The following is a 14,671-nucleotide window of genomic DNA, read 5'->3' as shown; positions in this document are numbered from 1 at the left end:
CCAGTCAGAGAGCCGGAGTGTGGGAAGGGTGGGTAGTAGCCGGCCTAGGGTGCTCACCTGACTGTGTCTGTACTGGGGAACGGGCGTCTTTATTTTCCTTCGGCACTGTACTATGCCTCAGTTCTGCCAGGTGAGGCCCTGGGTTTCAGGGGGCAGGAAAAGTATCTATAAATGAGATCAAGGGCTATACAAGCAGGAAGGGGAGGGGAGTATGCAAGAAGACTCAGAAAAATGGGGCCGTTTCAAACCCTGGAGTCCAGAGGTAGTGGGTACAAGGGGTTGTTTTTAATTGAAAATCTTTTGAGCCATTGGAATTTTGGGTTAAATTGTTTAAACTGTGAATGCCTCTTTAAAACTGTGGTGTCCAGGGGCATCTGGCTGGCTTAGTTGGTAGAACATGTGACTCTGATCTCGGGGTTGTGAATTCGAGCCCATGTTGGGTGTGGAGATTACTTAAAAAAATAAAAATCTTTAAAAAAAATAAATAGGGGTGCCTGGGTGGCTCACCCAATGAAGCATCCAACTCTTGATCCTGATCAGCTCAGATCTTTTTTCTTTTCTTGTTTAAGATTTTATTTGTTTGTTTACCAGGGAGAGACACAGCGAGAGAGGGAACACAAGCAGGGGGACCAGGAGAGGGACAGCAGGCTCCTGCCGAGCAGGGAGCCCGATGCGGGGCTCGATCCCAGGACCCTGGGATCATGACCTAAGCTAAAGGGAGATGTTTAATGACTGAGCCACCCAGGTGCCCCTCAGCTCAGATCTTGATCCAGGATTGTGAGTTCAAGCCCTGCGTTGGGCTCTACATTGGGTGTGAGAGGCTACTTAAAAAAAATAAATAAAACAGGGGCTCCTGCGTGGCTCAGTCAGCTGATCATCCAACACTTGGTTTCAGCTCAGGCTGTGACCTCTGGGTCATGGGGCTCACACTGAAGGTGGAGGCCACCTGAGATTCTCTCTCTCTCTCCTTGCCTATGAAAGCAGTGCTTACTTCCTGCTGTTCAGTTTTGGGGAAGGAGACTATTGAGAGCATTTCCTCTTTAGCCTCTGAAGAGGGGGGCTCAGCAGGAAGAGGAGGCTTCTTGGAGAAATGTGGTTTGAGTGAGAACTGCAGGATGAACAGGGTCTGGCCAGGGGACAGTGAGGTAGTGTGTGTCCCAAGAAGTGTGTTCCCCTGGGGGAGCAGCCCATGTGAGGTAGCATGGGTGAAGGCCATAGGGCTGGAGTTCTGTGCTGGGGCGTCGTGAATGTCATCTACCCAGGTACATGGACATTCTAGTAGCCGATGTCTCCTGCTTCATGCAAACCCAGAGGCTTTCCTGGTTCTCCGAACACCAGGCATTCAGGGCTGTGGGAATGAGCTCTGCACCAGGACCGAGGTTCTCGGTCCTGGTGCAGAGCACCCACTTTCCCACTTGCCCCCAGGTAACTTCGGGTCACTCACTTCTTTCTTCTGAGTCTTGGTGTCCTCATCTGGGCAACAGGAACAAAAATGCTTTCCAGGAAGGGCTGCCATGAGGAGGGAATGAGATCATGGCAACCCGGCCCGGGGGGCCATTCCCTCCTAATCCTTGAGCAACAACAACCATTGTTGACTGAACACTTCCAACCATTCTCAGACATGTCATCATTCCTGTGTTTCAGGCTCTGAGAGAGTAGCTTTGGTCATAGTACTTCCCCCATCCCCCAGCCCCAGCACTCACACAGTGGACAACCTGACCTTCCCTCCCAGCACCTCCTGTTCTCTGGCTTGGACTTTTGAGATCAGGGCCGCTATCTATCTGCTGCTCCCACCAGAGCCCTGACTAATACACATAGCCAGCAAGTAGCCGAGTCCAGAGGTGACCCAGTGCTTTTTCTGCAAGCTCCCAAGGCCGGTATCACTGGCTAGGAGGCTGCTCAGAACTCTGGCAGACTGAGGGGACCAGGCTCCAGATGCTGCCATGCCATCCGAGAGGCCTGGGGGAGGGGAGATGGAGCAGGAAAGCTCGCAAGGGGGAATTAGCAGCATCTGTCTCATTCTGACTTGGGATGTCAGGAATGTGGCAAGTGTGCGCCTGCCAGGGATGCTGGCTGGGAGGGGGCACAGGGTGGGTAGCTGAGCCCTCCTGGCCCCCGAGACCTACCAAGCACCATCTGCCCCTGTCACTCTGAGTGACCTGACTCTGGTCTCCCATGTGCACAGGACCTGCCGGGAGCCTGGACTTGGGGGAATGGAGGGGTCAATTCAGCTCCTTCCTCAGTTCCCCATCCTTGTGACCTTGGGCCTGTCACATTCCATTTCACCATCCTTAAGTTGGGAAGATGGTTGTCTGGTGAGGCTGTGTGAGGGGTAGTGGTGGGTGGCTGAGGGTAGCTCAGCAGTGGGGTTCACAGTGGGGAAGTGGAAAAATGGAGTTCTCATTTGTCATCCCTGTCTTTATCCACTGCTCTGGTCTCCCAACCCTTTCTTCCCCTGCTGGATTCTTAGGGACCTGCCTGTCCATGATTGACTGGGCTGGGCACAGTGACTTCCAGTGGGAGAGTAGGTTTGGTGGGGGGGCTCAGTCAGAAGGAGAGTGCACAGGTGGAGGTGCGAAGAAACCTACCCACAGCAAGAAGAGAAGCATGGCCATGAGCCGCTGCTCAAGTCTGCCAGGACAGCCCAGCCTCAGATTCTTAGATCCAGGCCCTTCTGACTCTATCTATATTTTCAGCTGCCACCCCCTGGAAGGCTATGGGGTAATCCAGGTGGCCCTCACAATGGGTCTGTCCTGTCCTACGAGAGGACAGGGCAGGAGGGACCCCCAGGCACCGGGTCAGGTACCCCCACCCTATGGTTCAGGGGCTGGAGAGTAGCAGTAACTGCTTAGATGGCCCCAGCGAAGGTTCCAGGCTCAGAGCCCTGGGAAGCTGATCTCCCTGCTCCCCCCAGAGGGTGTTTGAGAACAGGGCCATGACGGCCTCTCCAGGGGAGGACCAGGCAGGCAGGGACAGCTGCAGCCTAGCCGGGCGGCAACCAGCTGCTGCCTGGGAGACTGGCCAGGGTGGGGTGGGGTGGGGTGGGGCGGGCACAGCCCCCACTAGCCCCCAGTCTGAGCAGCAGAGTGTGGGAGCAGGCAGCAGCCTCGAAGCTAGGTTTCAGGCTTTCACGCTGTGTTAACAGTCAGCTTGGTTAATGCTGAGCAGATGGGGGAGGGGTGCTGCCAGCTCCCTTAGGGACAGTCTATGGGCAGGCACATGCACACGCATGTGCAGAGGGTACAAGAGTTTCACCCGGTGGAGAGTGCCGTGTGTATGCTCATTCAGACCATCGCATACATGAGATACTGCGGGTAAGACAGACCAACACAGAGGAGCACACAGGTTCCTGGGGGCGCCCTAACGTAGCTGTAGGTGGATGTGAACCCAAGGCCTGGCACAGAGCCCTCCATTTGTATCAGACAAAACTCCCAGCTTGGGGAATCCCTCCACCCTGTTTCCCCTCCATCCGCTGCAGGGAAGACACCAGGAACACAGAGGTTTATTTCAAAAATAATTTATAAAAGGCCATTTGCTTCTGTGTTTTTGGCAGGCTTCCAGCTGCTCAGCGAGGAGCACAGGGACCAGCATTCTTTCCACCAAGATGCTGGGACAAGCAGCAAGGGGAGGCAGGGGAGACTGGGGGAAATGGGGTTCAGAGGCCCAAGACCTCTCTTGGTGCAAGGAAGCAAGGAGATTTAGGACAGTTCTACAGCTCAAGGACTGAGTGCTAAGGCCCAGGAGGCCAGGCGGAACCCCAACACTCAGGCCATTAGAAGACAGGGGCCATAAGGCAAGGGCAGGGCCTTAAGACTGGGGTTGAAGCCTGGTATGGGAATCTGAGGCCAGAGCAGGAAGCCTCAACTAGGAACCCCAGGAATAAGAACGGACCTCCCCAAAGCAGAACTAGAGATCTGGACAGTAGCCTGCAGGGGCCTGGGGCCAAGGTCAAGCACTGGCAGGCTGCAGCTAAGCCGGGACTGGAGACTGCCAGCCTGTCTGACTACACAGCCTTGGGGCCCACTCATGTCTGCCCCCCTGGGAAGGAAAAGGCACTGGGCCCCAGGGGTAGGGGGTCGTGGCAGAAGACAGAGTCGCTGGAGGAGCAGGTGCTGCTGGCATCCCCACCGGCTGGAGTGTAGGGTCCAAAGGTCAGACGGAGGTCTAGGTACTACAGGGAACAGGCTGGTCAGTCTCAGTGCTCAGCTGGGATGAGGGCCTGAGGGGAGTGGTCAGAGAGGGCTCACGGGACAAGAGGGGAGCAGTACCTCCTCGGAGACAGCCAGCAGGACCTTGTCCAGTGCCTCCACCAACTGCTTGAAAGTCGGCCTCTGGGAAGGTGCTGCGTGCCAGCACTCCCGCATCAGCCCATACCTGGCCGAGGGGGTGGAGGGGGTGGAAGGTCTGAGTTAGGGGCAGGCTTTAATGAGGGGGTCGGTAGGGCCACTCAGGGGAAGGGCATGGACACTCGGCTAGGACCTCCCCTTGCAGCTGAGGAGGGGATGGTGACAGTGAATTAGGAGGCTGGGCCCTGTGGCCAAGGTCAAGGCAGAGGATAAGGACTGTAGAGTGGGGGAGAGGAGGGTGAGGCCTCACAGCTCTGGGGGGCAGTTTGGGGGCCGGTCCATCCGATGCCCTTCCCGCAGCAGTGAGAACAGCTCCTCCACAGGGATGCCAGGGTACGGGGAGCCCCCGAGGGTGAAGATCTCCCACAGCAGGATCCCAAACGACCACCTAGAGGCAGAACCAGGGCTCAGCAGGGCACAACTTTGCTCCCTAGTCCTAGGGCTGGTATGGGGGACCTCGCAGGCATGATCCACCATGGAGTCTGGCAGCACTCAGGTCCTAGGGTTGTGTGACCTCGGGCAATTGCTTTGCCCTTTTTATGGGGTAGGGTAGTAGGTGCCGGGAGATGCTCCAGAGCCCCGACCTCCAGGACTTACACATCAGTCTGGTGTGTATAGACTCGATCAAACAAGGCCTCTGGTGCCATCCACTTGACAGGCAGGCGGCCCTGGATGGGATAGGTAGGGGCATTGACACTGAGTCCCACAGGTCCTGGTATCCTCCACCCGCCCTTTCCAACTCTGCTCTGCCTCCCTCACATTGCTGGTTTTCTTGTAGTAGTCAATATGGTGGACGCCACGGGCCAGCCCGAAGTCAGCAATCTTCATCACATTGTCCTCTGTCACCAGTACGTTCCGGGCAGCCAGGTCCCGATGGATGCACTGGGGGTAGAGCAGGGGACTTAGGTTTATTAGGACGCATGGCTGGACGCTGGGCACACTGTACTTCCCAGTAACCCTAGGGGAGGCACTATCTACTTGTTTCATAGACGAAGAGGTCAATATTCAGAGGGGGAGACTAAAGCTGCCTTCAGGGTCCACCCTCTCCCTCTCACATGGCCTCTTCCCTTGCCCCATGAGTTAGGGCCTGTGAGAGGAAGGAATGGGGACAAATGTGTAAGTATGGGGGGTACAGAAGGGTTTGGGAACATTTAGACAGGGCAATGAAAAAGGGGCGAGAGGAAGAAGATGAGGACATTCAGAGTCGGGGGGTAGGAAAGTGAACAGATGGAGCAGTCAGAATGGTCCAGAGTGCTGCCCACCGCCCATACCTTCCTCGACTCTAGATACTGCATGCCTCGGGCCACCTGGTAGGCGCAGGAAACCAGGGCGGGGAAGGAGAGCGGCCCCTCACTGCTCCTCGGACCGTCAGGGCTGAGATCAGGGCCTGGGGGCCGCCGGGCCCGCAGGAACTCCCGCAGGTTTCCCTTGGCGGCACACTCCACAATCACATACAGGGGCCCTGTCGGTGGGGGGACAGGGAGGCTGCGGCGGCTGTAGCTCCACACCCCCCATCCCTGCCCTTAGCCCCATTCCAACGCACCTTCCCGAGTACAGACGCCCAATAGATTGATAATGTTCTTGTGCCGACCGATCAGCTTCATCATCTCCATCTCGGAGACCAGGTCTGCCAAGTCCTTGTCGGAGGCATTGTCTGCGGGGGATGGGGGACAGCCAGGGTGACAGACATGGCAGAGCTGGGACAGGGCCTGGATTTCTGGACCTGAATCCCTGCTAGGCGGTGTGGTCTTGAAAAAGTCTCCTAACTTCTCTGAACCTCAGGAGCGTCTTGTCTCCAATGGGACAATGGATCATGCCCCACCCACCGCTCACGGAATTTACAGGGAAGCACCAAGATCAAGGATCTACAAAAGGTGGGCCTGTCTGTGAGTGGGACCAGGAAACAGAATTCTGAACAGGAAGAAGCTCTATCTGGAGGATTGGCGTTAGTTCCTGAATGTGGTGAGAGCTCTTGGGGGCAGGAGGCAGGCTGGCGCCCTGAGGTCAGACTGGGGCCTAGAGACCATCTGGCCTGGGAATTCAGGGAGCCGCCAGTGGGGTGCAGCTAGGGGAGGCTGGGAAGAAGCTGCTTCAGATTCTCTTGAGAAGGCTGAGGAGCAGGCGCTGACCTGTGGCCCTGGGCCAATGACATACCCTCCCTTCCAGACCTCACAATGCACATTTCTCAATCCCTGCCTCCCAGAAAGTACCAGGTGGCCCCAGCTGTGCAGAGGGAATGGGGGAACAGAACAGTGGTTTGGGCTGCTCTTGTAGAGGAGGTGGGGATAGCAGTGAGAGGCCCTGATGGTAGGTCCCCAGGTATCTCCTGTGGACTTTGGGGCTGGCGCTTGGGCTGTTCTCCCAGAATGGTGGACACCAAGAGGATGGATATGGGAAGGGCCCAGGGTGGGGGAGGCTAAAGGTGTGGTTTGGGGGTACTCGGGAGGAATGAGGTGAAGCCTGTGAGACTGCCAAGGTTATTTGAGGCCACGGCTGATGTGGGGCTAGGGCTGATGTGGGGGTGTCTGACCCCCTAGTCACCCCAAATCCTTGTAGTCATCATCCTCCCAGTGGGTAAGGTTTTATATACCAGGCACTCTCCAGGAACCTCAGGCCAGGAGGTAGGAACTACTGTTTACCCCCAGGTAACATGTGAGCAAATAAGTTCAGAAGCGGCTTGCCAAGGTTGGTAGCAGAGTTGGGCCCCAGGCCCAAGGGTGGGATACTGCAGCCCTTCTGGCCACCAGTGCTCAACTGGTAGCACCATGAGCCTCTTCTGTTGGTCCCAAGGCCACAGCACGTCCCTTGGGGCCACCACTCACCCTTGAGCATCTTGACGGCTACCGTGCTGGCTTGGTCAGGCTGGGCAGGATCCATGCCGAAGGCCTCTGCACGCACCACTTGCCCGAAGCAGCCCTCACCCAGCAGCTTCCCGAGCACCAGCCTGGAGATGAGATGGCCGAGGCCTCAGCCACAGAACGTCCTTCCTGCCTGGAGCCTGAATGCCCATCCTCCCTCTGTGCCGCATACCTGTCCCGGGGGAACTCCCACAGTGGGTCGAGAGGTAGGTCTAGACTCACAAGGCCAGCAAGCAAGGGAGGGCCACTGGAGGAGAGTCGGACACCCCGCACCAAGGAGGAGCTGGACTTGGCTGAAGAGCCCGACTCCAGGGAGAACTGGAAGGTGGGTGACCCGGTCAGCCTGATGGAGCTGAGCTGGGGAGGCGGGTGGGCAGGCCGAGAGTTTCGCTATGGGGGACACGGTAGGGGGTAGGGAACAGCATGGTACCTGCCGGGCTAGAGGGAAGCGGGACAGCTTCTGCACAGTGGCGGGCTGCCTGGGGTGCCGGCTCAGGAGTACCTGCCCTCGATACAGCCCGGCCAGCAGCAGGAGGACAACCAAAGCCAGAGAGCCTGACACGTAGAGAATGATGTCCGTGTACCTGGCCTCAGGGGCTGCTGCCGTCCATGTGAGGTCCTCCTCTGCCCACAGACACACACATAGACAGAAAACTGAGCAGTCAGTGGTTGGATGGCCAGCTCCACATCCTCTAACTCAGACCTCTCAGCTCCCAACACCCACCGAGACACTCACCACGAAAGCTGCAGTTACACCCTGTCCTGCGCACCCCTAACCCAGGGGATCACATGGCAGTCCCACAGGGACACACACAGAAGCACTGCGACACGCAGAATCGAACACACAAACCCTCATGCCATGTCCCGAGCCCCACAGGCCGAGGGACACAGTCCGCTGCTGGGGCAGAGCGGGATTCATGCAGCCCCTCCTGGCCCCCTCGAGTGCTCACCTGGCAGCACCGTGAGCCAGGCTGACTGGTAGGAGAGGCCGATGGAGTTGCCCGCCAGGCAGGTGTATTCTCCTGCATCCTCAGCCGACACATTCCGAAGATATAGGACTTCCACCTCTGAGCTATTGATGTCTGCTGTCTGGGGACGGGGAGGCGGACATACTCAGGGGTCAAAACAGGGCCAGGGGCCATATTGTGGCCAGGAATGAAGCGGGGGGCCAAGCCCGTACCCCACGCCCCATGGGAGAGCAGGAGGGTTCAGGGGCTGGCGGGCGCCAGACCTTCAGGACTTGCACGTAGGGGAAGCCATCGGCGCCAAAACTGCTGCCGTTGACGACGATGTGCTTCAGCCACTGGATGTGGGGCTGGGCGTCACTGTACACCTTGCACAGCAGCTCCACGTCGCTGCCTGCCACAGCTGTGGTGTTGGCAGGGAGCCCCGCCTGCAGGATGGGCCGGTGCGGGGACCGCTCTGGGGGCCAGGCCAGGCGGTCAACCCTGACCAGTGGCATCCACAGAAGCACCCTGGTCACCTGCTCTCAGCTCAAGGGAGGGAACTTCCTGATATGCAACTCAGACCTTGTCTGCCCCCTGCTTACACTGCTGCAACCTTCCATGGCTCCCTATTGCCTTTGGTGGTCAAGGACCAATTCATAGTCTAGTATTCAAAACCCTCCCCACACATGGCTCCCCACTTAAATGCCACACCCCAGGCATCCACCTCTTCGCAAATGCATTGTTTTCCTTACACCTAGAACCTTTATTCAGCCTGGGCCTTCTGCCTGGATGTCTTTCCCACCTTTTCTGCTCAGCTGACCCCCATTCTTCCAGGCGAATATGACCACCCCCCACACCCCTGAACTTCCCTCTGACCTAGGGCAGCTTGAGCCATGTTGCCGGCCAGACTGTGCGCTAGCCGAGGGCAGTGTCGGGGCTCCCACCCCCAGACCACCTTGCCTGCCCGTCCGCTCACCCAGCACATCCAGCAGATAGCTATAGCGGATGCTGCCCATTGGGTTCTCCACGAGGCAAGTGTATGTGCCGCGGTCCGAGGGCACCACGCTTTCCATCACCAGGCTCCAGTGCTGGTGGCGCAGCTGGGGGCAGGGAAGCGTCTCTGAGTGGCCATTCACCGGTTCCCACCCAGGGGTCCAGGGCGTGAAGGGGGAAGGAAGCGTCTGTGAGCGGCCATTCACAGATGCCCACCCAGGGGTCCAGGGCGCAAAAAGGCTAGATCCTGCCCACAGTGGTCTTCTCCAGTTCTCCAGGCCCTGGGGAGGCCAGGCCAAAGCCAAGAGGGATCTGAACCTTTGGTTTGTGCCTCTGAGTTTTAGCATGGCTTCTTCTTGGTTGTACCACCTGGAGCCAGTGTTTGCCCTCTCAGAGTCCCAGCTTGCTCACTGCAACCTGGAGCCGACCCCATAGGGTCTTATGAGAATTAGTTGCTGAAACGCCCTACCTGCCAGTCAGTGAGCCTTCCCACTTTATAAGGAAAGCTGAGGCTGAGAGATTAAGTCACATGCAGGAGGGTGGCGGAGTGGGGACTTGAATCGAAGCTGTCCCAGTCCGCTCCTTAGGGCCCGCAGCTGCCTTCCTCACTGGAGAAGGAATGACTTCTAGGCCGGAGCAGATCAATGGGAGAGTGAAAATGGTGGAGCAGATGGTCTCGGAACCTGGAGACTCACCCGAATGCCTCCAATGCGATGCTCCCCATGGAAATCCTGTCCGTCTTTAAGCCAGCGGATGGTGGGTATGGGGTTGCCTGCCGCCGGACAGCGGAACTTCACAGTGTTCCCAGCAGGCACTGCGTGCAGTTTCTTCTCCATGCGTTGAGGGTGTGTCCAGTAGGGTGCTGGGAGGGAGGGGGAAGGCAAACTTACTGCCCCCAGGATGATCACCTGTTTCCACACAGGTCCCTTCTTCTCAGTGACCAGCTGGGAGGCAGGGAAATGAGTCCCTGAGGGCTCGTACTGACCTTGCTGCGGGTAAATGTGCCCATTCAAGGGGCCCCCATGAGCCTTAGGGTCCTCATTGCCATTGCTGGAGGTCAAGGAGTCTATGTCAGGGACAAAGAGAGCCATCTGAGGTCTAGGGTGGGGACAGTCTCTCTCCCCGGGCACCCTTTAGCCCCTGCTAGACCCCCTTACCATCCACAGCCAAGGTAACATTGTGCAGGACAAGCATGGAGCCTCGTGCCAGGCAGAGGTAGCAGCCAGCATCCTCCGGTAGGAAACTGGCGATCTCCAAGCGGCCCCTCCAGCCTCGTACCCGGCCAGCAGGTGGTAGGCGACTGCCCTCCTTGTACCAGTGGCCACCACGCTCGGCCCGCCCACAGCACAGCCGCACAGGCTGCCCGAGGGCCACGGTCAGCTCCTGCCCTTGCTGCTCGGGGCCAGGGACCAAGCAGGGCTCTGTGGGCCAAGGGTAGAGGTCAGCGAGCCCCCCAGAGCCCCCGCTGAGGGAACCCTCTGTGTATGGGGAACATGCTGCACAGGCAGGACACAGCATCCCTTGACACATGCTGGAACCCCACTGCTCCTCAACATAGACACCTGTCATCACATGCTACCAACACTACATAAGGCCACTGCCATGCCTCTGGTAAACATCACACACATGGTGCATAGCACACATGCTGGACTGGACATGCCATTGCCACACACACCCCCATGCTACATGTGCCACACCTCACCAGCACACACACAGCGGCACAGCACACCCACAGTGCATACACCACACATGCTGCTGGGACTCCCAAACCACACACTCAGTGCACGGAACACACACACATGCATGTGCGCGCACGCGTGCGCGCGCGCACACACACACACACACACACACACACACACACACACACACGGCGAGGGGCTCACCACCAGCTCTGCAGCCCAGCTCAGGACCCTCACCCTGCAAGGCCATTCCTCTCTTGTGGACATAGAGATAGGTGGATGCTTGCTGGGAGCCAGACACTGAGACTTAATGGTTGGGTCCTGCCCTGCTGTCACCTCCTCAGGGACTGGGCCAGGTCCTTCCCAGCTTTGCTCAGCTATAGCCCCCCTCCAGGTGCCCACCCCTGCCCCCTTCTCCCACCTTAAAGGCCATACCTAGCTGCATTTCCTCAGAGGCTTCAAGGGACAAAGTGGGAGCCCCAGGCACCTCCACCAGGACCCCCAAGAGGGCCAACAGCAGCCACATATCCTTCCTGCCGCTCACAAGAACCCAGGCTGGGCTTAACACCAACTGCCTTCCTGCAAAGGAGGGAGAAGAACTCCTGCTATGCAGGCATATTTGGGGGTGCTATTCCCCTGTTCTGCAGATGAAGAAACTGAGACCGGAAGTGGTCAGAAGACTTGTCCCCCCACCCTCACCCCCACACAGCAGTGTGGCAGAGATCGGGCAGACACTGGAAGCGACTCTGCTGTGGCCAGAGCCCAAAGCTTCTTCACAGTAGGTTGTGCAGGGGGGCAGGGCCAGGCTTCCTGCTCTCCTCCGGTCCTGCTGAGACCCTGGCACAAGTTCACAGAAAGGGCAGTTTGGGGATTCTTTCCTCGGAGGAAAGCAGAGAATGGAGACATATCTTCTGCTCGCTCTCAGCACACATAATTTATTTTTTGCTGAATAAATGAATTTATTGCTGAAGAACCGGAAAAAAAGAAAAGAAATCTAATACAAGGCCAAACTTTAGCATCTGGATGTTATCTGATCTGACCCACACTTCTAGCACTGCTGACATTTTCATGGCCAGCTTTGAATACCTTCAGTGGCAGAGCACTCACTCCTAACACAGCAGCACATTCCATGGCGATCAAAAGTTCTTCCTCATTCTGAACCAGAATGGCATGCTGGGAATACATCTGCTTTTTGTGTCCTCACAGCTCCCTTTGAGGCAACACGGGCTCTGTGTCCAACAAAGCCAAGTTCGAATTCTGACTCTTACCAACTTACAAGTCCCTGTCCCTCTCGGGGTGCTGTCCTCGGAGGACTGATTGGAGTATAAAAGAGACCATATGTAGGGGCTGAAAACACAGAATGTTGGCATGTTCTTCCCTCCTCCCCCCACCCCTTCGTGACAGTCACCCTGGGTCTGCCCTTGGCCAATTACCTCCCATTCTGGTGCAGTTCCTGTCAGATATGAGGTACACACCCACCCTATCCATATGCCACCAAGGATGTCTCCATCTGAGTTGGGTCCAAGCAAAGGAGGTGAGATGGACAAGGACCCAGGCTGGGCTCTCAAAACAGCCCCAGCTGGGGCAGGGAAGAGGTAACCAATGCAGTCCCAGGGGACTACTGGCTATTACCTGGGGCTCCGTAAGTCAGGAGGCACTGATGTCTCTGAATCTACCTTGCCCAGGAAGCTCACTGCACTCTCTTCAGCCACTGCCCCCCTTCCAGCTCTGGCTCCAAGGCAGGGGGCACTCAGCTTGTCCTGGCCAAAGCTATCATCTCCTCCCTCCAACTGCTCCTTCCCTGGGTTGCTCCTGCAGCTTGGGCATCATTTCTTCCCATCCGCCTTCACCATCCCCCCCCTCCTCCCCCACTTCCAGTCCCATCTGCCTCCTCAATCCTTCTCCTGTCCATCTCACCTCCTTTGCTTGGACCCAACTCAGGCCATGGTCATCTCCAGCTTGGGCCTTTGCAAATATCTCCCTTGACACTCCGGCCTCCACTCTCCAGCAGGGCTTTAGAAATTACAAGTATCTGCCATGTCACCACCCTATATCCCCCAGTTCTCAAGCCCTTAATGGCTGCCCATATCCAGCAGGATCCAATCCACAGTTTATCCAGCATTCTGGGCCTCCCTCCTTGCCCTTGTCCTTGTCAGTATCCTTGGTTGCACAGTCTGCTCCTTCAGCCTCTTCAGCACTAAAGCCATTGGCTTTCAAAACTGGGCATGTCTTCTCTCTTGCATATCCATACCTCTGTGTCCCCATTTCTCTCTCTCTCTCTCTTTTTTTTTAAAGAATTTATTTATTTGGGGCGCCTGGGTGGCTCAGTGGGTTGAAGCCTCTGCCTTCGGCTCAGGTCATGATCTCAGGGTCCTGGGATCAAGCCCCACATCGGGGTCTCTGCTCAGTGGGGAGCCTGCTTCCCTCCTCTCTCTGCCAAATAAATAAATAAATTCTTTCTTTCTTTCTTTCTTTGACAGAGAAAGACCACAAGTAGGCAGAAAGGCAGGCAGAGAGAGAGAGAGAGAGAGGAGGAAGCAGGCTCTCTGCCGAGCAGAAAGCCCGATGTAGGACTCGATCCCAGGACCCTGAGATCATGACCTGAGCTGAAGGCAGTGGCTTAACCCACTGAGCCACCCAGGCGCCCCCCATTTCTCTTCTCCACCTTAACCAGATGCCACTGTCCTTGCACCCACCCCCAGTTTCCATGGCCTTCCTCCATAGAATCCCCCCAACCTGCAGAGCAGCCCTCTGGGTCCAAAGCTGGGAGAGGGGCCAGGAAGCCTAGGGATTTTATTCCCATTCCTAGGCTGCCCTGACCTTGTAACCTCAGGACGGTTCATTGTCGGATCACACCCAGCTACAGACAGACCGACCCACCGCCTTGCTCGGGGGCTGAACGGCCTAACTCTGGCATCAGACAGTCCTGGATTCTCTTCCAGCCTCCCGCATTCAAGCGCTGGGAGAACCTGGAGCAAATGACTGCACCTCTCGGATCCTCAGCTTCCTCATCTCTACTCGGGGCGCGCAGACGGTCCAGCAGAGGGACCAGGCGCTCTCCTTCCTCCACCCCTACCCGGTCACCCTGGCGGGAGGTGCGAGTCGGCAGGTCCTGAAGAGGTGCTGCAGAGACAGCCGGCCCGCCCCCGCTCGGGTGGGCAATGAGTAACCAGCTCCATGGCCAGGGTGCTCTTTGGACAGAGCGGGACAAAAGGCCCTGTGTGCGCTGCGGGTTACTGATTTACCGTCTCCTCCACCCCCCCCTTCCGAGAGGACGCCCAGGTCTCCAGTGCTGGGAGGGGGTAGCTCCCTGAGCCCCGCTGCCGCTCGCCCTCTGGCGGTGGGGAGCGCACCCTGGGCCCGCAAGGGGTCCCAGCTCACCTCGAGCCTCCGCGGTCCCGCTCCAGGAACAAGGTCCCGGCTCACCTGGGTCCTCCGCGGCCCCGCTCCCAGCTCCGGCCAGTCCCGACACCCGCACCCAGCGGGGACTGCAGACTCAGCCGGGGCGCTCCTCCGCCCCCGGCCAGAGAGCCAGGAATGCATCCGCGACAGCGGCGTGGCCGCGGGAGGCCCAGCGCCCCGCCCACCTCGCGCCCCGCCCCTCCTGGACCAGCTCTATCCTGACAGCGGCTGGGCGGAGGTAAAACCCAGCGCCCCGCCCACCTTCAGCCCGGCCCTTCCTGAGCCAGCTCTATCTAGACAACCAGGACGCCGAGTGTAGCACAGCATCCCGCCCACTTGGAGACCAGTCCCGAAACCCAACGGAGCCCGAGCCGAGTGGCCCACTGGGCCAGCCCAATCCCGGGCCCCGCCCCAGCCTGCTACACACCCCATCAAACTCCGCCTCT

General features: G+C 58.0%; 1 protein-coding gene and 1 long non-coding RNA gene across 4 annotated transcripts; both read right to left on the bottom strand.

Annotated features, from left to right (window-relative positions):
- Positions 1–548: 548 nt before the first annotated feature.
- Positions 549–3,711, bottom strand: LOC131831966 (uncharacterized). The gene is made up of 2 exons (XR_009353881.1): positions 1,445–3,711; positions 549–1,363 (listed from the first exon to the last, which is right to left on the bottom strand). It is a non-coding gene; the product is annotated as an uncharacterized LOC131831966 (long non-coding RNA).
- An 8-nt stretch (positions 3,712–3,719) lies between these two features.
- Positions 3,720–14,406, bottom strand: FGFR4 (fibroblast growth factor receptor 4). Of its 3 annotated transcripts, none has more exons than XM_059174407.1 (18): positions 14,250–14,406; positions 11,259–11,402; positions 10,302–10,565; positions 10,130–10,210; positions 9,840–10,006; positions 9,128–9,251; positions 8,436–8,626; positions 8,155–8,293; positions 7,635–7,828; positions 7,377–7,522; positions 7,169–7,290; positions 5,890–6,000; positions 5,618–5,808; positions 5,106–5,228; positions 4,944–5,014; positions 4,597–4,734; positions 4,269–4,374; positions 3,720–4,171 (listed from the first exon to the last, which is right to left on the bottom strand). In XM_059174407.1, the coding sequence occupies exons 2-18, from the start codon at positions 11,347–11,349 to the stop codon at positions 4,025–4,027; spliced, it is 2,406 nt and encodes an 801-aa protein (XP_059030390.1). In that variant the 5' UTR covers positions 11,350–11,402; positions 14,250–14,406; the 3' UTR covers positions 3,720–4,024. The 3 variants fall into 3 exon arrangements, with proteins under 3 accessions (XP_059030390.1, XP_059030389.1, XP_059030391.1); XM_059174406.1 differs by having other exon boundaries at positions 14,205–14,396; XM_059174408.1 differs by lacking the exons at positions 10,130–10,210; positions 10,302–10,565 and having other exon boundaries at positions 14,205–14,395.
- Positions 14,407–14,671: the final 265 nt, after the last annotated feature.

This window comes from Mustela lutreola, chromosome 5 (assembly GCF_030435805.1).
Source record: "Mustela lutreola isolate mMusLut2 chromosome 5, mMusLut2.pri, whole genome shotgun sequence".
Taxonomy (NCBI): domain Eukaryota; kingdom Metazoa; phylum Chordata; class Mammalia; order Carnivora; family Mustelidae; genus Mustela; species Mustela lutreola.
The sequence above is the reverse complement of the archived record's forward strand: the minus strand, read 5'-3'. Positions and strand labels throughout refer to the sequence as shown.